Source organism: Mobula birostris, chromosome 9, assembly GCF_030028105.1.
Source record: "Mobula birostris isolate sMobBir1 chromosome 9, sMobBir1.hap1, whole genome shotgun sequence".
Lineage (NCBI taxonomy): Eukaryota > Metazoa > Chordata > Chondrichthyes > Myliobatiformes > Myliobatidae > Mobula > Mobula birostris.
Window position 1 is genome coordinate 241443 of NC_092378.1, and position 26710 is coordinate 268152.

Consider the following 26710-nt stretch of genomic DNA (forward strand, 5'->3'; position numbering starts at 1 on the left):
CATTCTGGACTTGCCCAACAAGGTCCTCATTCTGGACTTCCCCAAGAAGGTCCTCATCTCTGTTCAAAAAGGTGGCCCTTCAATCCTGAGGCTGTGTGCTCTGGTCTTAGACACCCCAGCATGGGAAACATCCTCTCAACATCCACTCCATCAAAGCCTTTTCACCATTTGAGAGGCTTCAATGAGGTCACCCCTTATTCTTCTGAATTCTAGTGAATACAGGCCTAGAGCCATCAAACACTCTTCATATGACAACCCATTCAATCCTGGAATCACTTTTGTGAACCTCCTTTGAAAACCCTCTCCAGATTCAGCACATCCTTTCTACTATGAGAGGCCCAAACCTGCTCGTAGTACTCCCAAGTGAGGCCTCACCTGTTCCTTATAGAGTTTGAACATTAAGTCCTTGCTTTTATATTATAGTCCTCTTGAAATGAATGCTAACATTGCTTTTGCCTTACTCACAACAGAATCAACCAGCAAGTTAACCATTACAGAATCCTGCACAAGTTACTTGACACCTCAGTTTTTTGTATTTTCTCTCCATTTAGAAACTAGTCAAGTCTTTCATTTCTTCTACCAAAGTGCATGGCCATTCACTTTCCAATACTGTATTCCATCTGCCATTTCTTTCCGAATTCTCCTATTCTGTCTAAGTCCTTTAAAGAGTTTAGAAAAATAGAGGACAATGGGTAACCTTAGGTAATTTATGAAGTAAGTACATGTTTGGCACAGCTTTGGGTGCCAAAGTGCCTGTATTGTGCTGTAGGTTTTCCATGTTTCCTTCTGTAGCATTTCTACTTCCTCAAACCTACCCTACCACCCTCCCATCTATCTTCATATCGTGCAAACTTTACAAAGCTATCAATTCCATCATCCAAATCATTGACATATAACGTAAAAAGAATCAGCCCCAATACAGACCCCTGTGGAATACAACTAGTTGCCAGCAGCCAGCCAGGAAAGGCTCCCTTTATTCCTATGTATGCTTCCTGCCAATCAGCCTCTGCTTTATCCATGCTAGAATCTTTCCTGTAATACCATGAGCTCGTAGATTGTTTAGCAGTCCCGTGTAGCACCTTGTCAAAGGCCTTCTGAAAATTCAATTATGTAACATCAACCAATTCTCCTTTGTCTATCCTGCTTGTTACTACTTCAAAGAATTCCAACGGATTTGTCAAGCAAAAATTTTCCTGAGGAAACCATGCTGACTATGGCCTATTTAATCATGTGCCTCCAAGTACCCTGAGATCTCATCCTTAATAATCAACTCCAACATCTTCCCAACCACTAAGGTCAGACTAACTGGCCAATAGTTTGCTTTCTTCTGCCTCTCTTCCTTCTTGAAGAGTGGAGTGACATTTGCAATTTTCCAGTTTGCCAAGCTATTCCAGAATTTAGTGATTCTTGAAAGGTCATTACTAATGCTTCCACAATCCCTTCAGCCATCTCTTTCAGAACCCTGGGGTGTACACCATCTGGTCCAAGTGACTAATCTACTTTCAGACCTTTCAGTTTCCTTCTCTCTAGTTATGCTTCTCTCTAGTTTCCTTCTCTCTAGTTATGCTAACTTCATACCCTCTGACACCTGGAACTTACACCATACTGCTAGACTCTTCCACAACAAAGACAGGTTGTTCTCTGGCAAGGATGTGATCGGTAGGTGGGAAGCCTTCAAAGGAGAAATTTTGAGAGTGCAGAATTTGTATGTTCCTGTCAGGATTAAAGGCAAAGTGAATAGGAATAAGGAACCTTGGTTCTCAAGGGATATTGCAACTCTGACAAAGAAGAAGAGGGTGTTGTATGACATGTATAGGAAGCAGGGAGTAAATAAGGTGCTTGAGGAGTATAAGAAGTGCAAGAAAATAATTAAGAAAGAAATCAGGAGGGCTGAAAGAAGACATGAGGTTGCCTTGGCAGTCAAAGTGAAGGATAATCCAAAGAGCTTTTACAGGTATATTAAGAGCAAAAGGATTGTAAGGGATAAAATTGGTCCTCTTGAAGATCAGAGTGGTCGGCTATGTGCGGAACCAAAGGAAATGGGGGAGATCTTAAATAGGTTTTTTGCATTTGTATTTACTAAGGAAACTGGCATGAAGTCTATGGAATTAAGGGAAACAAGTAGTGAGATCATGGAAACTGTACAGATCGAAAAGGAGGAGGTCCTTGCTGTCTTGAGGAAAATTAAAGTGGATAAATCCCCGGGACCTGACAGGGTGTTCCCTCGGACCTTGAAAGAGACTGGTGTTGAAATTGCAGCGGCCCTGGCAGTAATATTTAAAATGTCGCTGTCTACAGGTGAGGTGCTGGAGGATTGGAGAGTGGCTCATGTTGTTCCGTTCTTTAAAAAAGGATCGAAAAATAATCTGGGAAATTATAGGCCAGTAAATTTAACGTCGGTAGTAGGTAAATTATTGGAAGGAGTACTAAGAGACAGAATCTACAAGCATTTGGATAGACAGAGACTTATTAGGGAGAGTCAACATGGCTTTGTGCGTGGCAGATCATGTTTGACCAATCTATTGGAGTTTTTGGAGGAGGTTACCAGGAAAGTGGATGAAGGGAAGGCAATGGATATTGTCTACATGGACTTCAGTAAGGCCTTTGACAAGGTCCGGCATGAGAGGTTAGTTAGGAAAATTCAGTCGCTAGGTATACATGGAGAGGTGGTAAATTGGATTAGACATTGGCTCAATGGAAGAAGCCAAAGAGTGGTAGTAGAGAATTGCTTCTCCGAGTGGAGGCCTGTGACTAGTGGTGTGCCACAGGGATCAGTGCTGGGTCCATTGTTATTTGTCATCTATATCAATGATCTGGATGATAATGTAGTAAATTGGATCAGCAAATTTGCTGATGATACAAAGATTGGAGGTGTAGTAGACAGTGAGGAAGGTTTTCAGAGCCTGCAAAGGGACTTGGACCAGCTGGAAAAATGGACTGAAAAATGGCAGATGGAGTTTAATACAGACAAGTGTGAGGTATTGCACATTGGAAGGACAAACCAATGTAGAACATACAGGGTTAATGTTAAGGCACTGAGGAGTGCAGTGGAATAGAGGGATCTGGGAATACAGATACAAAATTCCCTAAAAGTGTCGTCACAGGTAGATAGGGTCGTAAAGAGAGCTTTTGGTACATTGGCCTTTATTAATCGTAGTATTGAGTATAAGAGCTGGAATGTTATGATGAGGCTGTATAAGGCATTGGTGAGGCTGAATCTGGAGTATTGTGTTCAGTTTTGGTCACCAAATTGCAGGAAGGATATAAATAAGGTTGAAAGAGTGCAGAGAAGGTTTACAAGGATGTTGCCAGGACTTGAGAAACTCAGTTACAGAGAAAGGTTGAATAGGTTAGGACTTTATTCCCTGGAGCGTAGAAGAATGAGGGGAGATTTGATAGAGGTATATAAAATTATGATGGGTATAGATAGAGTGAATGCAAGCAGGCTTTTTCCACTGAGGCAAGGGGAGAAAAAAACCAGAGGACATGGGTTAAGGGTGAGAGGGGAAAAGTTTAAAGGGAACATTAAGGGGGGCTTCTTCACACAGAGAGTGGTGGGAGTATGGAATGAGCTGCCAGACGAGGTGGTAAATGCGGGTTCTTTTTTTAACATTTAAGAATAAATTGGACAGATACATGGATGGGAGGTGTATGGAGGGATATGGTCCATGTGCAAGTCAGTGGGACTAGGTAGAAAATGGTTCGGCACAGCCAAGAAGGGCCAAAAGGCCTGTTTCTGTGCTGTAGTTTCTATGGTTTTCTATGATGCAAAATACTAATTCAGTTTGTCCATTATTTCGCTGTCCCACATTGCTACCCACATTGTTTTCCAGCGGGTCCGATATCCACTCTCGCCTCTCTTTTACATTTTATGTATCTGTTGGAGATGGTCAACATGGCTTTGTGTGTGGTAGGTTATGTCTAATCAATCTTATAAAGGTTTTTGACAAGGTTTTGAGACAGGTAGAAGGAAAAGTGGTGAATGTTCTCTACACAGATTTCAGCAAGGCCATTGACAAAGTCATATATGGGAGGCCAAACCAGAACGTTAAGTCACTTGCCATTTGGGATAAAGTAGATGATTAGATTCAACATTATAACGACAAGAGATTATGCCGATGTGGGAAATCCAGAGCAACACATGGAAAATGATGGAGGAACTCAGCAGGTCAGGCAGCATCTATGGAAATGAATCAACAGTTAACATTTTGGGCCAAGACTGTAAGAAGAGTCTCAGCTGGAAATATTGTCTGTTTAATCATTTTCATAGATGCTGCCTGATCTGCTGAGTTCCTCCAGCATTTTGTGTGTGTTGGTGTAGATTGAACATTGACTTTCTGGGAGAAGTCAGAGCGAAAAGTAGATGGTTGTCCCTCTGGAGGCCTGTGTCTCGTGGTGTGCCACAGTGATCGGTGCTGTGTTCATTGTTGTTAATCATCGACACTCAGTGGCTATTTTATTACACACAGGAGTCATTCCTGTATGTTCGTGCTCTTCTGGTGCTGTAGCTGATCTGCTTCAAGGTTTGATGTGTTGTGTGTTCAGATATGCATTTCTGTGCACCATTGTTTTAATGTGTGGTTCTTTGAGTTATTGTTGCCTTCCTGACTGTTTGAACCAATTTGGCCATTCTCCTCTGATCTTTAACAAGGCATGTTTGCCCACAGAATTGCCACTGTCTGGATGTTTTTTTTTGTTTTTCGAACCATTTCTGTAAACTCCAGACTTGTGTGTGAAAATCCCAGGATATCAGCAGTTTTTGAGATACTCAAACCACCCCACCTGGCTCCAACTATATTCCACAGTCAAAGACACTTGCATCACATTTCTTCCTCATTATGACGTTTGGTCTGAATGGTAATTGAAACTCTTGACCATGTCTGCATGTTCTTGTGCATTGAGTTGCTGCTGGTGTACAGGTGTACCTAATAAACTGGCCACTGAGTGTATATTAAGACTCAACCTGCAAAGTAATCATTAGGGAATCCTGCACAAGGATTCCCAAGTCCCTTTGTTTTTCAGAGTTTAGTATTTTCTCTCCATTTAGAAAATAGTCAACTCTTCCCTTTGTTCTACCAAAGTGCATGATCATATACTTCCCGACACTCTATTCCATCTGCTATTTTTTTGCCTATTCTCCTAATCTGCCGAAGTCCATCTGTAGCATCTCTACTTCCTCAAAACTACCTGGCCCTCCACCTATCTTTGTATCGTCTGCAAACTTTGCAACAGAGCCTTCAATTCTGTCATCTAAATCAGTGCCATATGATGTAAAAAGAATTGCTCCCATCACAGACCACTGTGAATACCGGTAGTCGCCGGCAGCCAGTCAGGAAAGGCTCTATTTACTCTCACTCTTTGCCTCCGGCCAGTCAGCCACTGCTTTATCCATGCTGGAATCTTCCCTGTAATACCACGGGCTCATAGCTTATTAAGCAGTCTCATATGTGGCACCTTGTCAAAGGCCTTCTGAAAATTCAAATACACAGCATCAACCAATTCTCCCTTGTCTATCCTGCTTGCTATTTCTTCAAATAATTCCAACAGATTCATCAGTCAAGATTTTCCCTTGAGGAAACCATGCTGACTACGGCCTAGTTTATCATATGCCTCCAAGTACCCGGAAACCACATCCTTAACAATTGACTCCAACATCTTCCCAACTGCTGAAGCCAGACTAACTAGTCTATAATTTCCTTTCTTTTGTCTCTCTCCCTTGTTGAAGAGTGGAGTGATATTTGCAATTTTCCAGTCTGCTGGAACCAGTCCAGAATCTAGTGATAATTGAAAGATTATTATTAATGCCTCCACAATCTCTTCAGCTACCTCTTTCAGAACCCTGGGGTGTACACCATCATGTCCAGGTGACTTATCTACCTTCAGACCTTTCAGTTTTCCCAGAGCCTTCTCCTTAGTAATGGTAACTTCACACACTTCATGATCCCTCACCTCTGGAACTTCCATCATACTGCTAGTGTTTTCCACAGTGAAAATTGACACAAAATACTTATTCAGTTCGTCCACCATTTCCTTGTCCTACATTACTACCTCTCCGGCATTGCTTTCCAGCAGTCCAATATCCACTCTTGTCTCTCTTTTACACTTTATGTATCTGAAGAAACTTTTGGTATCGTTTTTAATATTATTGGCTAGCTTACTTTCATATTCAGTCTTTACCTTCGTAATGACTTTTTTAGTTGCCTTCTGTTGGTGTTTGAAAGCTTTCCAATCTTCCAACTTCCTACTAATTTTGAATAATTAAATGCCCTCTCTTTCGCTTTTATGTTGGCTTTGACTTCTCTTGTTAGGTATGGTTGCGTCATCTTGCCTTTGGATACTTCTTCCTCGTTATGATGTACATATCCCGTGCCTTCTGAATTGCTTCCAGAAATTCCAGCTATTGCTGCCCTGCCGGTGTCCTTTTCCAATCAATTCTGGCCAACTCCTCTCTCATATCTCTGTAATTCCCTTTACTCCACTGTTATAGGCATCCGTTAGTCTCATGAGACCATGGGTTTGCGCCTTGGAAAGTTTCCAGGGCGCAGGCCTGGTCAAGGTTGTATGGAAGACCAGCAGTTGCCCATGCTGCAAGTCTTCCCTCTCCATGCCACTGATGTTGTCCAAGGGATGGGCATTAGGACCCATACAGCTTGGCACTGGTGTCGTCGCAGAGCAATGTGTGATTAAGTACCTTGCTCAAGGACACACACGCTGTCTCAGCCAAGGCTCAAACTAGCGACCTTCAAATCACTAGATGAACGCTTGACCACTTGGCCACGTGCCAACACTGTAATACCGATGCATCTAATTTTTTTAGCTTCTCCTTCTCAAATTTCAATGTGATTAAATCATATTATGATCACTTGTCCATCAGGGTTGTTTTTAGCTGTCTAATCAATTTCAGTTAATTACACAACACCCAATCCAGAATGGCTGATCCCCTAGTGGGCTCAACCATGAATTGCTCTAAAAAGCCATCTCGTAGGCATTCCAGAAATTCACCCTCTTGGAATCCAGCACCAATCTGATTTTCCCAATCTATCTGTATATTGAAGTCCCCCATAACTATTGTACTATTGCATTTTGGAATGCATTTTCTATCTTCCTTTTGTAATTTGTAGGCCACATCCTTACCACTGTCTGGGTGTCTGTTATTAATTCCTGTAAGGGCCTTTTTACCTTTGCAGTTCCTTGGATCAATCCACAATTATTCAACACCATCTGATCCTCTGTCACCTCTTTCTAATAATTTGATTTCATTTTTTAACAACAGGGCAACGCCACCCCCTCTGCATTCCTGCCTGATCTTTCGATACAATGTGTATCCTTGGACATTATGCTTCCGGCTATAATCTTCTTCCAGCCATGATTCAGTGATGCCTATAGCATCATGCATACCAATCCGTAACAGTGCTATAAGTTCATTTACCTTAATCCGTGTACTGCGTGCATTAAAAAGGTAGTAGGGATAGTCCAGGTAATTATAGACCAGTGAGCCTTACGTCTGTGGTGGGAAAGCTGTTGGAAAAGATTCTCAGAGATAGGATCTATGGGCATTTAGAGAATCATGGTCTGATCAGGGACAGTCAGTATGGCTTTGTGAGCGGCAGATCGTGTCTAACAAGCCTGATAGAGTTCTTTGAGGAGGTGACCAGGCATATAGATGAGGGTAGTGCGGTGGATGTGATCTATATGGATTTTAGTAAGGCATTTGACAGGGTTCCACACGGTAGGCTTATTCAGAAAGTCAAAAGGCATGGGATCCAGGGAAGTTTGGCCAGGTGGATTCAGAATTGGCTTTCCTGCCGAAGGCAGAGGGTGGTGGTGGAGGGAGTACATTCAGATTGGAGGATTATGACTAGTGGTGTCCCACAAGGATCTGTTCTGGGACCTCTACTTTTCGTGATTTTTATTAACGACCTGGATGTTGGGGTAGAAGGGTGGGTTGGCAAGTTTGCAGATGACACAAAGGTTGGTGGTGTTGTAGATAGTGTAGAAGATTGTCGAAGATTGCAGAGAGACATCGATAGGATGCAGAAGTGTGCTGAGAAGTGGCAGATGGAGTTCAACCCGGAGAAGTGTGAGGTGGTACACTTTGGAAGGACAAACCCCAAGGCAGAGTACAAAGTAAATGGCAGGATACTTGATAGTGTGGAGGAGCAGAGGGATCTGGGGTTACATGTCCACAGATCCCTGAAAGTTGCCTCACAGGTAGATAGAGTAGTTAAGAAAGCTTATGGGGTGTTAGCTTTCATAAGTCGAGGGATAGAGTTTAAGAGTCGCGATGTAATGATGCAGCTCTATAAAACTCTGGTTAGGCCACACTTGGAGTACTGTGTCCAGTTCTAATCGCCTCACTATAGGAAGGATGTGGAAGCATTGGAAAGGGTATGGAGGAGATTTGCCAGGATGCTGCCTGGTTTAGAGAGTATGCATTATGATCAGAGATTAAGGGAGCTAGGGCTTTACTCTTTGGAGAGAAGGAGGATGAGAGGAGACATGATAGAGGTGTACAAGATAATAAGAGGAATAGTTAGAGTGGATAGCCAGCGCCTCTTCCCCAGGGCACCACTGCTCAATGCAAGAGGACATGGCTTTAAGGTAAGGGGTGGGAAGTTCAAGGGGGATATTAGAGGAAGGTTTTTTACTCAGAGAGTGGTTGGTGCGTGTAATGCACTGCCTGAGTCAGTGGTGGAGGCAGATACACTCGTGAAATTTAAGAGACTACTAGACAAGCATATGGAGGAATTTGAGTTGGGGGCTTATATGGGAGGCAGGGTTTGAGGGTTGGCACAACATTGTGGGCCGAAGGGCTGTACTGTGCTGTACTATTCTATGTTCTATAAATACAACATCTTCAGACCTGGATTCGCCCTTTTCAATTTTGTCTTCCTTTTACTTTGCTGCTCATCCTGTTGACTGTAATTTTGCCTTGTTATCAGCCTCTCCTTGCTTGGAGTCTCACTATACATTGCCTCTTTGTAAACCAATGACCTCATCTTCAGCACTATCACCCCAGTTCTCACTTCCCTGTCCAATTAGTTTAAACCCATCTGAACAACTCTAGCTAACCGGCATGCAAGGATTTTTAAAATATATTTGAAAAGCTTTTTTTATCCGTCTTGATGCTGTTTACAAGCTTGCTTTCATTTTTCAACTTTTCTCTCCTAATGGTTTTTTCAGTTCCTTTCTGTAGGTTTTTAAAGCTTCCCAATCCTCTATCTTCCTGCTAATATTTGCTTTGTTGGGTGCCCTCTCTTTTGCTTTTACATTAGCGTTGACTTGCCTTGTCAGTCACGGTTGTATTATTTTATCATTTGAGTATTTCTTTGTTTTTGGAATACATCTATCCTGCACCTTCCTCATTTTTCCTGGAAATTCATGCCATTTCTACTCTGCTGACATCCTCGCCAGCATCTCCTTCCAGTTCACTTACAGATGTATAGGACAGCGTAGTCCTAGAGTCATAGGGAGGTACAGCACAGAAACAGGCCCTTCATCCTATCTGTCCATGCTGAACCATTTAAACTACCTACTTCCATCGACCTGCATCAGGACCATCGCCCTCCAAGCCCTTACCATCCATGTACCTATCCAAATTTCTCTTAGATGGTGAAATTGAGCTTGCATGCACCACTTCAGCTGGCAGTTCATTCCACACTCTGACGACCCTCTGAGTGAAGATGTTTCCTGTCATGTTCCCCCTAAAGTTTCACTCGTAACCCATGACCTCTGGTTGTGGTCCCACTCAACCTCACTGGAAAAGCCTGCTTGCATTTACTCTATCTATACCTCTCATAACTTTGTACACTTCTATCAAATCTCCTCTTAATCTTCTACATTCAAAGGAACAAAGTCCTAACCTATTCAATCTTTCCTTATAACTCGGGTCCTCCAGAGCCAGCAACATCCTTGTAAATTTTCTCTGTACTCTTTCAACCTTTGACCAGCAACCAGCCAGCGTCTGGGATTGAATTGTAAGAGGAAGTTAAAGGAAGGCAGTGGCCATCAGCTGAGTGGACATAGTCAGAGTGGTGATCTTAAGGCTTTAGCTCCTCAGGGCTTCGAAGAAGAGAGGCTTCACTCAAGAAAGCAAAAGAAAGAAAAGCTGATTTTTTTTTCTCTTCTCTTCTTCATATCTGCTCAGCTAGGACAGTAGAGATGCCAGGCAGGATAGTGAAATGCTTCTCTTGCGGGATGTGAGAAGGCAGGGAGACTCCCGGTGTCTCTGACGACTACAACTGCGAGTTGCATCCAGTTGCCGCTTCAAACAAATCCCATTAAGGAGTTGGAGCTGGAACTGGATGAACTTTGGGATCATTCAGGAAGCTGAGGAAGTGATAGATAGGACATAGAAAGAAATAGCCACTCCCAGGATGCAGGACACAGGAAATTAGGTGACAGTCAGGAATTGGAAAGGGTTCACAGAGCCAGTGCAGAGTACCGCTGTGGCCATTCCCCCCCCCCAAACAAATGGTACATCACTTTGGGTACTGTCGAGGAGGTGGGGGTGTGATCTAACAGAGGAAATTCACAGTGGTTGGGTTTCTGGCACTGAGTCTGTCTCTGTGACTCAGAAGGGAAGTGGGGAGAAGAGGCGCGCTGTAGTGATAGGGGATTCTTTAGTTAGGGGAATGGACAGAAGGATTTATGGGCGAGAATGAGATTCCCAGATGGAATGTTGCCTCCCAGGTGTAAGGATCAGGAATATCTCTGATCGAGTCCTTGGCATTCTTAAGTGGGAGGGTGAACAGCCAGAAGTCGTGGTCCATGTAGGTACCAATGACATGGGTAGGACGAGTGACAAGGTTCTGCGCAGGGAGTTCAGGGAACTAATTTAAAGGGTTGTGATCTCAGGATTGTTACCTGTGCCACGTCTAGTGAGGCCAGAACAAGGAAGATTATACAGTTTAATATGTGGCTAAAGAGATAGAAACATAGAAACATAGAAAATAGGTGCAGGAGTAGGCCATTCAGCCCTCCGAGCCTGCACCGCCATTCAGTATGATCATGGCTGATCATCCAACTCAGAACCCTGTACCAGCCTTCCCCCCCATACCCCCTGATCCCTTTAGCCACAAGGGCCGTATCTAACTCCCTCATTGGTATAGGACAGAGGGTAAACGTTTTTTGATCGTTGGACTCTGTTCCAGGGAAGAGAGCCTGTACAAGAGAGATGGTCCTGACTGGGAGGGAGGCTACTGCCCTAGCAGGAATGTTTGTTAGTGTTGCACGGTGGGGTTTAAACTAGGGTTACAGGGGATGGGAACCAGAGTGCCAGAACAGTCAGTGGAGAGGTTGTGGAGGCAGAGTTGGTAAGACCTTGTTTAAAGTTAGGAATCAAAAAGTTGAGCATGGTGCGACTAGTGTTCTGGAGCTACATATATTTCAATGCAAATAGTATCGCAGGTCAGGCAGATAATGGTGCTGTAGATAAGGTAGCTGGTTTACAAACAGAGGCAATGTATAGTGAGGAGAGGCTGTTAAAAGGGCAAAATATCAGTCAACAGGATGAGTTGCAGTGTAAAAGGTGGACAAAATCAAAAAGGGTGAATACAGGACTGAAGGTGTTTGAATACACGCAGAATACGGAATAAGGTTGAAAGATTATAACTGAGAGCTTGATGTCCAAGGATACACATTGTATTGAAAGGATGGGCAGGAAGGCAGAGGGGGTGTGTTGCTCTGTTGGTAACAAAGTCAAATCATTAGAAAGAGGTGACAGGATCGGAAGGTGTTGAATCATTATGGATGGAGCTAAGAAACTGCAAAAGGTGAAAAGACCCTGACGGGAGTTGTATTCAAACACCTAAACAATTGTAAGGATGTGGCCTACAAATTACAATGGGAGAAAGAAAATGCATGCCAAAAGGGCAATGTGACAATAGTCATGAGGGACTTCAGTATGCAGGTAGATGGGAAAAATTAGGTTGATGCTGGATTCCAGGAGGGGGAATTTCCAGAATGTCTACAAGATGGCCTTTTAGAGCAGCTCGTGGTGGAACCCACTAGAGGATCAGATATTCTGGACTGGGTGTTGTGCAATGAACCAGTCCATTGCCTCCCTCTGGTGCCCCTCCCTCCAGTTTTTTTTCCAATGGCCTTCTGTTCTCTCCTATCAGACTCCCCCTTCTCCGGCCCTGTATCTCTTTCACCAATCAACTTCCCAGCTCTTTACTTCATCTCTCCCCCTCCTGGTTTCACTTAATCTCATGTGCTTCTCTCTCCCCTCCCCCACCTTTTAAATCTACTCCTCATCTTTTTTTTCAATCCTACCAAAGCGACTTGGCCTGAAACGTCAACTGTACTTTTTTCCATAGATGCTGCCTGGGTTGCTGAGTTCCTCCAGCATTTTGTGTGTGTTGCTTGGATTTCCAGCATCTGCTGTTTTTCTCTTGTTTATTAATTAGAGAGGAAAAGGTAAAAGAACCGTTAGGGGAAGTGATCATAATATGGACAAATTCACCCTGAAATTTGAGAAGCAGCAGCTAAAGTCAAATGTATCAGTATTACAGTGGAGTAAATGGCATTACAGAGGCATGAGAGAGGATTTGGCCAGGATGAATGGAAAAGACAACTGGCAGGAATGATGGCAAAGCAGCAATGGCTGGAATTTCTGGAAGCAATTTGGAAGGCACAGGATATGTACATCACGAAGAAGTATTTTAAAGGAAAGATGACACAACCGTGGCTAACAAGAGAAGTGAAAGCCAATGTAGAAGTTGAAGAGGGGGCATATAATAGAGCAAAAATTAGTGGGAAGTTAGAGGATTGGGAAGATTTTAAAAACCAACAGAAGACAACTAAAAATGTTATGAAAAAGTTAAAAATGGAATTCAAAAGTAAGCTAGCCAATAATTTTGAATCAGTCTTCACTGTGGAAGACACTAGTACAATGGTGGAAGTTTCAGGTGTCGGGGGCATGAAGTGTGTGAAATAACCATAACTAGAAAGAAGGTTCTTCAAGAACTGAAAGGTCTAAAGGTGGATAAGTCACCTGGACCAGATGGTATATACCCCAGGGTTTTGAAAGAGGTAGCTGAAGAGAACATAGAGGCATTTGTCGTGATCTTTCAAGAATGCCTAGGTTCTGGAATATTTACAGAAGACCGAATAATTGCAAATGTCTCTCCACTCTTCAAGAAGGAAGAGAGGCAGAAGAAAGGAAACTATTGGTCAGTTAGTCTGACCTCAGTGGTCAGGAAGATGTCGGTGTTGATTATTAAGGATGAGGTCTCAGAATACTTGGAGGCACATGATAAAATAGGTCATCATCAGCATGGTTGCCACGAGGAAAAATCTTGCCTGACAATCCTGTTGGAATTCTTTGAAGAAGTAACAAGCAGGATAGACAAAGGAGAATCGGTGGATGTTGTGTACTTGGGTTATCTGGAGGCCTTTGACAAGGTGCCATACATAAGGCTGCTTAGCAAGTTCAGGTCTTGATAAGACCATAAGGCATAGAAGCAGAAATAAGCCATCTGTCCATTGAGTCTGCTCCACCATTTAATCATGGCTGATCCTTTTTCCCCTCCTCAGCTCCACTCCTCAGCCTTCATGCTATAACCTTTGATGCTGTATCAAACTCTGCCTGAAATACATGCAATGAACTGGCCTCCATAGCTGTTGGAATTCTTTGAAGAAATAACAAGCAGGATAGACAAAGTTGATGTTGTCTATTTGGATTTTCAGAAGGCCTTTGACAAGGTGGCACACATGAGGCTGATTAACAAGCTATGAGCCCATGATATTATAGGAAATATTCTAGCATGAATAAAGCAGTGGCTGATTGGCAGGAGGCATACTGTGGGAATAAAGGGAGCCTTTTTGGGTTGGCTGCTGGTAACTTGTGTTCCACAGTGGTCTTTGTTGGGACCGATTCTTTTTGCATTATATGTCAATGATTTTGATTATGGTTTGATGACTTTGTTGCAAAGTTTACAGATGATGTGGAGATAGGTGGAGGGGCAGGTAGTTTTGAGGAAGTAGAGAGGCTACAGAAGGTCTTAGATTAAGAGAATGGGCAAAAGAATGGGAGATGGAATACAGTGTCAGGAAGTGTATGGTCATGCACTTTGGAAGAAGAAATGAAAGGGTTGACTATTTTCTGAGTGGAGAGAAAATACAAAAAAACTGGGGTGCAAAGGGGCATGGGAAACCTTGTGCAGAACACATTAAAGGTTAATTTGTAGATTGAGCCTGTGGTGAGGAAGGCACATGCAATGTTGGCATTCATTTCAAGAGGACTAGAATATAAAAGCAAGGATGTAATGTTGAAACTTTATAAAGAGCTGGTGAGGCCTCACTTGAGAGTATTATGAGCAGGTTTTGTTCCCATATCTTAGAAGGAATGTGTTGAAACTAGAGAGGGTTTAAAGAAGGTTCATGGAAATGATTCCAGGATTGAATGGCTTGACATTTGAAGAGCATTTGATGGCTCTCGGCCTGTATTCACTAGAATTCAGAAGAATGAGAGGTGACCTCATTAAAACCTCTCAAATGGTGAATGGCCTCGATAGAATGGATGTGGAGGGGTTGTTTCCTTTGTGGGAGAGCCTACGACCAGGGGACACAGCCTCAGTGTGCAGTCATGGGCCTTTTGGAAGGGAGATGAGGAGGAATTTCTTTCACCAGAAAGTGGCGAATCTGTGGGATTCTTTGCAGTAGGGCAGCTGTGGAGGCCAAAGTTGTTATGTATATTTTAGGCAGAGGTTGATACATACATGATTGGTCAGGGCATGAAGGAATACGGGGAGAAGGCAGGAGATTGGGGCTGAGAGGAAAATTGGATTAGCCATGATGAAATGGCAGAGCAGACTCAATGGACCAAATAGCCTGCTCCTATATCTTATGGTCTTATTTACATCTTTCCTTAGGTGAGAGAACTAAATCTGCACACAGTACTCCAAATTGGGCCTCACCAATGTCTTGTATGACTTCAACATAACATCCCATCTCCTGTACTCAATACTTTGATTTATAAAGGCCATTGTGCCAAAATCTTTCTTTACAACCCTATCAACTTGCGAGAATTATGGACCTGTATTCTCAGATATCTTTGTTCTACTGCACTCCCTAGTACCCTTCTGTTCACTGCGTCAGACCTACCCTGGTTGGTTCTACCCAAGTACAACATCTCACACTTGTTGGCTTGAAATCCATCTGCCATTTTTCCGCCTATTTTTCCAGCTCGTCCAGATCCTGCTGAAAGTCATGATAGCCTTCCTTACTGTCTACTACACCCCCAATCTTGGTGTTATCTGTTACTTTGCTGATCCAGTTAACCACATTATCATCTAAATTGTTGATATAAATGACAAATAACAACGGACCCAGCTCTGATCTCTGCAGCACTCCACTAGTCACAAGCCTCCAGTCAGAGAGGCAACAATCTTCCATCATCTGAAGCTTCTCCCATAAAGCTAATGTCTAATCTAATTTACTATCTCATTTTGAATGCCGAGCGATTGAACTTTTTTGACCAACCTTCCAACTGTGATCTTGTTAAATGCTTTGCTGAAGTCAATGTAGACAACATCCATTGCCTTGCTTCATCCACTTTCCTGGTAAATTGCTCAAAAAACTCTAAGATTGGTATGACATGCCACGCACAAAGCCATGCTGACTATCCTTAATCAGCCCATGACTATCCTTAATCAGCCCATGACTATCCTTAGTCAGCCCATGTCTATCCAAATACTTCTATATCTAGTCTCTTAGAATACCTTCTAATAACTTTCTGGCAACTGATATCAGATTCAACAGCCAATAATTTCCTGGTTTCTGTTTAGAGCCTTTTTTAAACAGTGGAACAACATTGACCATCCTCCAATCCTCTGATACTCCTTCTGTCGCTAAGGTTGATTTAAATATCTCTGCTAGGACCCTGGCAATTTCTGCACTTGGTGAGATGTATGGTAAGATGGAACACCTTGTCAGGCCATGGGGATTTATCTACCCTGATTTGCCTCAGGGTAGCCAAAACCACCTACTCTGTAATTTGTACTGGGTCCATGAAGTTCATGCTCCTTTGCCTCACTTCTATAGACTCGGTGTCCATCTCCTGAGTAAATATAGATGTAAAAAAAATGATTTATGATCTCCCCCAACTGTTTTGGCTACATAAATGGATTACCATTCTGGTCTTCCAGAGAATTGATTTTGTCCCTTGCAGTCCTTTTGCTCCTAACATATCTGTAGAATCCCTTAGGATTGTCCTTCACCTTGCCTTCTAGAGCAACTTTGTCTTCCTTTAGCCCTCCTGATTTCTTATTCTCTTGCATTTCTTGTACTCCAAAGCTCCTTATTTGCTCCTGCCTCCTATACCTGCTATGCACCTCCTTGCTTCTCAACCAGGGCCTTGATATCTCCTGAAAACCAAGGTTCCCTGCACCTTTTATCTTTGCCTTTTATTCTGACAGGCACATATAAGCTTTGCACTCTCTAAATTTCATTTTTGAAGACCTTCCACTTACCAAATATACCCTTTGCCAGAAAACAGCTTGTCCCAATCCACACTTGCCAGATCCTTTCTGATACCATCTGAATTGGCCTTTCTCCAATTTAGAATCTCAACCCATGGCCAGACCTATCTTTTTCTATTTTTACCTTGAAACTAATGGCATTGTGGTCACTTGATATAACTCCCATCAGGATCTTTGTACTCTGGCCATTTCCTAACTCCATCCACAAGGACTCTTCATCATCTGATCTTATGTCACCTCTTTCTAAGGACTTAATTTCATTTTTTTTTTCAACAGGGCCACTGCACCCCCTCTGCATACCTGCCTGTCCTTTCAATACAATGCATATCCTTGAATGTTAAGCTTGAAACTGTGATCTTCTTTCAGAATGACTCGGTGATTCCTCAGCCACGCATTCATCTGCAAAATCATCCTATTCATACCCTCAGTGGTGCGTAGCACAGGCAGCAATCCAGAGATCACTGCCCTTGAGATCCTGCCTTTCAGCTTTCTTCCTAGCTCCTGATATTCTCTCTTCAGAACCCTCATCTCTTTTCCTACCTATGATGTTGATACCATTGTGTACCAATACATCTAGCTTTGCACTGTCCCCCTTCAGAATGCTGTGGACCCAATCTGAGACATCCCTGACCCTTGAACCTGGAAGTCAATATTCCATCTTGATGACTCTTTCATGTCCAAGAATCTCCTGTCTGCTGCTCTAACTATGGAATCCCCTATCACTATTGCACTCCTCTTCTTCCCCTTCCCTTCTGAACCTGAGAGCCAGACTCAATGACAGCCTTATGGTTCACATTCTCCACTACCTTGTTTCTACCTCCTACCCAAGATTCACAAGCCTGACTGTCCGGATAGACTCATTGTTCCTGCCTGCTCCTGTCCCACTGAGCTCGTGCCCACATACCTCAGCTCTGTTTTATCCCTCTTGGTGCAATCCCTTCCCACCTACATCCATGACACTTCACATGCTCTCAATCGGCTCAACCTTTCAATTCACTGGCCCATATCATCTCATTTTTACTGTGGATGTCCAGCCCATATACAGATCTATCCCACATCAAGAAAGCCTTAAAGATCTCCACATCTTTCTTGACAAAAGACCCAACCAGTTCCCCTCCACCATCAACATCCTCCGTCTGACAGAACTGGTCCTTACCCTCAACAATACTCTTTCATTTCCTCCTACTTTCTTGAAACTCAAGGTATAGCCATGGGCCCCAGCTATGCCTGCCTTTTCATTGGCTACATAGAACAGTCCAATTTCTAAGCCTTCGCTGGTAACGCTTCCCATCTCTTCCTGCACTTCATTGACAACTGCATTGGTGCTGCTTCATGCAGCCATGCTGAGTTCGTCAATTTCATCAACTTTGCCTCCAACTTCCATTCTGCTCTTAAATTTACTTGCTCCATTTCTGACTTTCTCTCTCTCCTTTTTCGATCTCTGTCTCCATCACTGGAGATAAACTGTCAACCAACTTCTTTTATAAACCTTTCAATTCCCATGGCTATCTTGACTATAACGCTTCCCACCTCCTGTAAAAATGCTTCTTCCTTTTCTCAATTCCTTCATCTCTGTTGCATCTACTCTCAGGATAAGGCTTCCTTTTCCAGGAAATCAGTGATGTCCTCCTCCTTCACAGAATGGGGTTTCCCTTCCTCTACCATTGATGCTACCTTCACCTGCATCTCCTCTATTTCGGGAACGTGTGTATTCTCCCCATTTTCCTGCTGCCTTTTTGCAGGGATAGAGATCACAAACAAGAAAATCTGCAGATGCTGGAAATCCAAGCAACGCACACAAAATGCCGGAGGAACTCAGCAGGCCAGGCAGCATCTATGGGGAAAAAAAGTACAGTCGACTTTTCGGTCCAAAACCCTTCAGCAAGACCTCTTATCCTCATCTACCACCCCATGAGCATCGGCATCCATCACAGCATTCTCCACAGCTTGCGCCATCTTTAACAGGACCTTACCACCAAACATGTTTTTACTGCCCCCGCCCCCCCCCCCCCGTCATCTCTCCTTTCCACAGAGTTCATTCCCTCCATGATTCCCTTCTTCATTTGTCCTGGCACTTATCCCTGCAAGCGGAAGAAGGCTACACTTACCCATTCACCTCCATTCAGGATCCCAACCAGTCCTTCAAGGTGACACAACACTTCACCTGTCATCTGTTGTGTCCGTTGCTCCCGAAGTGGATTCCTCTACCTTGGCATTGGTGAGGCCCAACTTAGATTGGGGGGCTGCTTTGTTGAGCACCTCCACTCCATCCCAAAAGCTGAATTTTTGGGTGGCCAACCATCTTAATTCTTATCCCCGCTCCTGTTCTGATATATCAGTCCATGGCCTAATGTTCTACCATGATGAAGCTTCTCTCAGGTTTGAGGAGCAACACCTCATATTCCCTCTAGGTCGCCTCCAACCTGATAGCATAAACATTGGTTTCTCTAAATTCCAGTAATTTTCAATTCCCCAGTCAGGCCTCATATCTTCATTTTTCTGCCCATCACCTCCCTGTCATGCTGTTTCTCTCATGATCCTTCCCTTTCTCCCATGGCCCACTCTCCTCTCCTACTACATTCCTACTTCACTGGCCCTTTGCCTTTTCCACCAATCATCTTCTTACTTTACCCACCCCCCCCACTCACCTGGCTTCATCTATTACCTTCTAGCTAGTCCTTCTTTCCTTCTCTCTACCTTCTTACATCTTCCCCCTTTTTCAGTCCTGATGGTGGGTTTTGGCTTGAAACATTGATTGCTTATTCGTTTCTGTGGATGCTGCCTGACCTGCTGAGTTCCTCCAGCATTTTGTGTGTGTTGTTCAGTGTCAGAGACCTGGTTGTTGTAGCTTTCCCCGAGTAAACTGACTCCCCAATAGTGATATACCTATTTTTGCGGAGAACGGCCACAAAAGTACTCTGTACTGGCTGTTTATTGTCTTTCCCTCTTCTGGCAGTCACCTAGCTACCTGCCTCCCGCAAATTTTGGGGGATTGCCTCCTTGTACCTCCTATCTATCATGTCCTCGTTCTCCTGTAGGAGCCGAAGGTCATCCAGTTGTAACTCCAGTTTCCTAACATGGTTTGTAACTGCATCTTAACCTATCAACTTAAATTATAAACTCTGTTTTAGCTCTGTCCATTGCATAAATCTACAAATGAATATCAGGAAGTCGCAAAACTCTTTGGACAAACAATGGATCAGAACCGAATCATGCAAATTCAAAGAATTCAGAATTTAGACTTATGGGAGTTCTATTGCAGGTAATTCTGAGGGCTATCTTATTATTTTGTGTCGATTGTCTATACACATTTTCTTCAGGAGAAAAATCAACCTGTTGTTGATTAGAATAATCTTAAGTATTCTTTTTCTGTGAATATTTTGGGCTAGAATTTCCATGTCTTACCTTGCATCCAGTTTCAATACCGGTCATGTCACTGAGAACTTAAACGAAGATTTCACCACCATCTCATCAGTCTGCATATGCATAACTGGTGACATTGGATCAATTGAGGTTAAATGAAAAACATTTATATTAATTTCCAGATGTACCAATCAGCATGACATGTTGTGGGAATAGTCGTGTTTTACAAACCTGATTGTTTTTCTAGGAGGTGACAAAGGTATTTGATAAGGGTAAGGTAGTGGACAAAATCTGACTTGATTCAGGCATTTGACGTGTCCTCATGGCTGGTTAATTCAGAAGATAAAAGTGCATGGGATCTAGGGTGAATTGCAGGTTTAGATTTGGAACTGGCTTCCCTAGAGAACAAAGTAGATGAAGGATTATATACTGTCTGGGCAAGGACCAGTGCTGGGATCTCTGTTGTTTGTCATATATGAACACACAGAGGCAAACGGATTATTGTTAGTGAATTGTAGTCATGCTATGTTGGTGCTAGAACTATGGCAACGCTTGCAGGTGAAACTCCTTTTTACTGCGCATCTCTGGAAATGTGGCTCGCTAGCCCCTCGATAACAGCCACTAGACTCCGCGGCAAGAGACTCACCTTTCTCAAGCTTCATATGTCTAGGGTGTCTATGACTTTGATCCCGCCAGATCCGTGAGGTTCAAATGTCGTGCCCACCCAAACTCCAGTTTGTGTGAATGCTGTGTGATTTACTGCCCCGGCAATCACCTGTCGGCAAGAGATAACAGATATAAAGAAATATATTTAAGGATGTTAACTTAAGCAAACAGTTATTAAAGGAAAGAAAGAAGAAAATTTAAAAAAGGCCTATCATGCTTAAACAGTCATATGTGCACAGTGGAGCTCAAATCTTCCACTACACCAACTCCTATTCATCTGAATGTGCTGGAACTTTTGAAAAAAATATTAGGATGGGTAAGTGTCCAGGGCCTGACAGGATACACCTCAGATAACTGAAGGAATTGAAGGAAGAAGTTTTTGTGTCTTTGGTGTTGATCTTTGCATCCTTGCCTGCCAGAGGAGTAGTACCGAATGATTGGAGGGTGGCAGATATTATTCTTTTGTACAAGAAAGGTCGTGGGGATAACCCTGGGAATGATAGACCTATGAGTCTTACATCAGCTGTGAGCAGACTACTGAGAGGATTCCTAGAGGCAGGATTTCTGAGCATTTGGAAAAGCATAGTTTGATTAGAGAAAGGTAGCGTGGTTTTGTGACTGGCAGGCCATGTCTCTCAAGCTTGATTGAATTCTTTGAGGAAGTGACAAAATGAATTGATGGTAGAGCAGTAGATGTGGAATAGATAGATTTTAGTAAGGCAGGATAAATGAAAGAGCAGATTATTATTTAAATGGTAAAAAATTGCAGCATGCTGCTGTGCAGAAAGACTTGGAAATGCTTGCGCATGAATCGTGAAAGGTTGGTGTTCAGGTGAAGCAGGCTGTTAAGAAGGCAAATTGAATGTTGGTCATTTCTAGAGGGATTGAATTTAAGTGCAGGGAAGTTATGCTGCAACTGTACAGGGTACTGGTGAGGCTGCACCTGGAGTACTGCGTGCAGCTCTGGTCTCCTTACTTGAGGAAAGATGTACTGGCTTTGGAGGTACAGAGGAGGTTCACCAGGTTGATTCCAGAGATGAGGGTGTTAGACTATGAGGAGAGATTGAGTCACCTGGGTCTGTACTTGCTGGAATTCAGAAGAATGAGAGGAGATCTTATAGAAACACATAAAATTATGAAAGGGATAGATAAGATGGAGGCAGGAAAACTGTTTCCACTGGTAGGTGAGGCTAGAACTAGGGGACATAGCCTCAAGATTCAGGGGAGTGGATTTAGGACAGAGATGAGGAGGATCTGCTTTTCCCAGAGAGGAGTGAATCTGTGGAATTCTCTGCCCAATGAAGCAGTGGAGGCTACCTCAGTAAATATATTTAAGACAAGATTAGATAGATTTTTGCATTTAGGGAAATTAAAGTTTATGGGGAAAAGGCCGGTAGGTGGAGATGAGTCCACAGTCAGATCAGCCATGATCTTATTGAATGGCGGAGCAAGCTCGATGGTCTACTCCTGCTCCTATTTCTTATGTTCTTATTTGATGAGGTTCCCCACAGTAGGCTCATTCAGAAAGTTAAAGGCATGGAATCCGGGGAATTTGACTGTGTGGATTTCGAATTGATTTGCTCACAGAAGGCAGAGGTGGCAATAGATAGAAAGTATTTTACATGGTGATCAATGGCCAGTGAAATTCTGCAGGCATCTCTACTGGGACACTTGCTCTTTATGATTTTTATAAATGACTGAGAAAGTGAAAGGGTGGGTTGGTAGTGTGCAGATGATATGAAGATTGGTGGAGTTGTGAATAGTGCAGAAGGTCATTGTAGCTTACAATGGACATTGATTGGATGCAGAGCTGTGCTGAGAAGTGGCAGATGGAGTTTAATCTGTGTAACTGTGACAACATAAAACATAGATCAAAGAACATAGTAGCACAGTACAGGGCCCTTGGCCCATGATATTGTGCTGACTGTTAACCTACTCCAAGATCAATCTAACCCTTCCCTCCCTCGTAGCCATCCATGTGTCTAAGGTGTTGTACTTGATGTAAAATGGAAGGAGAACGTTTATATTTAATGGTAGGCCACCTCATAACATTGAGGTACAAGGTACAGGTCCCCAGTCACTGGAAGTGGCTATGCAAGTGGATAAGTTGCTAAAGAAAGCAGATAGAATACTTGCCTTCAATGGTTAGAGTGTCTTCTCTGAGGATTGTCACCTTGTCATGCTGGAAAACAATGCTGGAGAGGTAGTAATGCGGGAAACAGAAATGGCAGACAAAATGAATAAGCATTTTAGCATCAGACTTTACTGTGGAAGACACTAGCAGTATACAGGGAAGTTTGAGAGTGTTGGGGGCAGAAGAGTGTGAAGTTGTAATTACTAGGGAGAAGATTCTTGGGAAGCTGAAAGATCAGAAGGTAGATAAGTTACTCAGACCAGATGGTATACACCCCAAGATTCTGAAAGCGTTGACTGAAGAGATTGTGGAGGTATTAGTAATGATCTTTGAAGAATCACTAGATCCTGGAATGGTTCCGGAGGAGTGGAAAATTGCAAATGTCGCTCCGTTCTTCAAAAAGGGACAGAGGCAGAAGAAAGGAAATGATAGGCCAGTTAGTCTGACCTCAGTGGGTGGGAAGATGTTGGAGTCAATTGTTAAGGATGTTGTTTCAGAGAAACACAATAAAATAGGCCATGGTCAGCATTGTTTCAAGGGAGAATCAAGTCTGACAAATCTGTTGGAATTCATTGAAGAAATAATAAACAGGATAGACAAAGGAGAATTGGTGGATGTTGTGTACTTGGATTATCTGTAGGCCTTTGACAAGGTGCCACACATGAGGCTGCTTAACAAGTTAAGACCTTAATAAGACCATAAGGCATAGGAGCAGAAATAAGCCATGTGGCCCATTGAGTCTGCTCCACCATTTAATCATGGCCTGCTCCTCAGCTCCCCTCCTTGGCTTTCATGCCCTAACCTTTGATGCTGTGTTCAATCTGGAGCCTATCACCCTCTGCCTGAAATACACCCGACCTGGCCTCCACAGCTGCCTGTGTAGCAAATTCCTCAAATTCACCACCCTCTGGCTAAAGAAATTTCTCTGCATCTGTTTTAAATGGACGCTCCCCTATCCTGAGGATGTACCCGCTTGTTCTAGACTCCCCTTCATCTTTTCCACATCTACCATGTCTAGACCTTTCAACATTCGAAAGGTTTCAATGAGATCCCTTCTCATCTTTCTAAATTCCAGCAAGTACAGACCCAGAGCCATCAAACATTCCTCGTATGATAACCCTTTCATTCCCGGAATTATCCTTGTGAACCTCCTCTCAATCCTCTCCAAAACCGGCACATCTTTTCTTAGATATGGAGCCCAAAACTGTTCACAGTACTCAAGTTGAGGCCTCAACAGTGCCTTACAAAGCCTCAGCATCATATCCTTGCTCTTGTATTCTAGACCTCTTGAAATGAGTGCTAACATTGAATTTGCTTTCCTCACCACCGACTCTACCTGCAAGTTAACTTTTACTGTGTTCTGCACAAGGACTCAAGTCCTTTTGCATCTCAGATTTTTGGATTTTCTCCCCATTTAGAAAATAGTCCGCACATTTATTTCTTCTACCAAAGTGCATGACAATGCATTCCAACATTGTTTAATTTGCCACTTTCTTCCCCATTCTCCTAATCTGTCCTCATTCTCCTAATCTGTCTAAATCCTTCTGCAGCCTTCCTGTTTCCTCAACATTCCCTGCCACTCCACTAATCTTTGTATCATCTGCAAACTTGGCAACAAAGCTGTCTATTTCATCATCTAAATCATTGATATACAGTACAGCATAAAAAAAAGCGGTCCCAACACTGACCCCACTAATTACAGGCAGCCAACCAGAAAAGGATCCTTTTATTCCCACTTGCTGCCTCCTACCCATCAGCCAATGCTCTAACCACGTTAGTAACATTCCTGTAATACCACGGGCTCTTAACTTGGTAAGCAGCCTCATGTGTGACACCTTGTCAAAGGCCTACTGAAAGTACAAATATACAACATCTATTTCATCCCTTTTATCTCCTCAAAATGTGAAAAGGTTCATCAGGCAAGATTTTCCCCTAAGGAAACTCTGCTGATTTTGTCCTATCTTGCGTCACCAAGTACTCCATAACCTCATCCTTAACAATTGACTCCAACACTTTCCCGACTACTGAGGCCAGGCTAACTGGTCTATAATTTCCTTTCTTAAAGAGTGGAGTGAGGATGTAACTATGAAAATGGACAAGGGAGAGCCAGTGGATGTAGTGTACCTGGACTTTCAGAAAGCCTTTGATAAAGTCCCACATAGGAGATTAATGGGCAAAATTAGGGCACATGGTATTGGGGGCAGAGTACTGACATGGATTGAAAATTGTCTGGCTGACAGAAAACAAGGAGTAGCGATTGACGGGTCCCTTTCGGAATGGCAGGCGGTGACCAAGGGGGTACTGCAGGGTTCAGTGCTGGGACCGCAGCTGTTTACAATATATATTAATGATTTAGATGAGGGAATTAAAAGTAACATTAGCAAATTTGCCGATGACACAAAGCTGGGTGGCAGTGTGAAATGTGAGGAGGATGTTATGAGAATGCAGGGTGACTTGGACAGGCTGGGTGAGTGGGCAGATGCAGTTTAATGTGGATAAATGTGAGGTTATCCACTTTGGTGGTAAGAACGGGAAGGCAAATTATTATCTAAATGGAGTCAAGTTAGGAAAAAGGGAAGTAGGTGTTCTTGTACATCAGTCACTGAAAGCAAGCATGCAAGTACAGCAGGCAGTGAAGAAAGCTAATGGCATGCTGGCCTTCATAACAAGGGGAATTGAGTATAAGAGCAAAGAGGTCCTTCTGCAGCTGTACAGGGCCCTGGTGAGACCACACCCGGAGTACTGTGTGCAGTTTTGGTCTCCAAATTTGAGGAAGGACGTTCTTGCTATTGAGGGAGTGCAGCGTAGGTTCACAAGGTTAATTCCCGGGATGGCGGGACTGTCATATGTCGAAAGATTGGAGTGACTGGGCTTGTATACTCTGGAATTTAGAAGGCTGAGAGGGAATCTTATTGAAACATATAAGATTATTAAGGGATTGGACACACTGGAGGCAGGAAGCATGTTCCCGCTGATGGGTGAGTCCAGAACCAGAGGCCACAGTTTAAGAATTAGGGGTAGGCCATTTAGAACGGAGTTGAGGAAAAACTTTTTCGACCAGAGAGTGGTGGATATATGGAATGCTCTGCCCCAGAAGGCTGTGGAGGCCATGTCTCTGGATGCTTTCAAAAAAAGAGATGGATAGAGCTGTTAAAGATAGTGGAATCAAAGGTTATGGGGATAAGGCAGGAACTGGATACTGATTGTAGATGATCAGCCATGATCACAGTGAACGGTGGTGCTGACTCGAAGGGCCGAATGGCCTACTCCTGCACCTATTGTCTATTTGCAATTTTCCAGACCTCTGGCGCCATGCCAGAGTCCAGTGATTTTTGAAAGATCATTTCTAATGCCTCCAGAATCTCTACGACTACCTCTTTCAGAACCCTAAGGTGTAGTTCATCTGATCCAGGTGACTTGCGCATCTTCTCCCTTGTAATAGTAACTGCACTCATTTCTCTTCCCTCACACCTGTAATGTATTGTGTGAGTATTCGTAGCGTCAGAGTGCGTATGACATCAGGACGTGAAGAGGTAAAGTCTGTTGAATAAACGTGGTTATTCAATTCCTTTGTTATTCAAATAACAAGCCATGGGTAACAAAGGACATTAAGGACATCCTGAACGCTAGAAAGAGGGCGTTTAGAGATGAAAATGGGAGTTGCTGAGGGCAATACAGAGGGACATGAAAGCCAGGATCAGGGAGGCTGAAGACAAGTACAGGAGGAAACTTGAGTGGAAACTCCAGCAGAACAACATGAGAGAGGTCTGGAGTGGGATGAGGACCATCACTGGGTTCTGGCAAACTAGCAACAGAGGAGCTGAAGGCAGTGTGGACAGGGCCAGCGAACTTAACCTGTTCTTTAACAGATTTGACATTGTGGCCCCTGCCCATCCCTCACATGAGTCATCTGTTGTCGGCCCCCAACCAACACATATTCCACTCTCCCCTCCTACCCCTCCTCACAGTCTCCCACCCTGCTCTCATGACTATACCCCTTCTCCACACGAAACCACCACGGTGGGCTTCACAGCTGAACAGGTGAGAAGACAGCTGAAATGTC

The 26710-nt window shown here is 43.4% G+C and overlaps 1 protein-coding gene across 5 annotated transcripts in view; it reads left to right on the top strand.

The window, feature by feature from the left end:
• LOC140202465 (protein mono-ADP-ribosyltransferase PARP11) overlaps window positions 1-26710 on the top strand; it is a 143210-nt gene that overhangs the window by 87850 nt on the left and 28650 nt on the right. For all 5 annotated transcript variants that reach the window (XM_072267332.1, XM_072267328.1, XM_072267331.1 and 2 more), the window contains one exon: window positions 19616-19746. In XM_072267332.1, the coding sequence (XP_072123433.1) occupies window positions 19616-19746 (131 nt within the window). The remainder of the gene's footprint in view (window positions 1-19615; window positions 19747-26710) is intronic.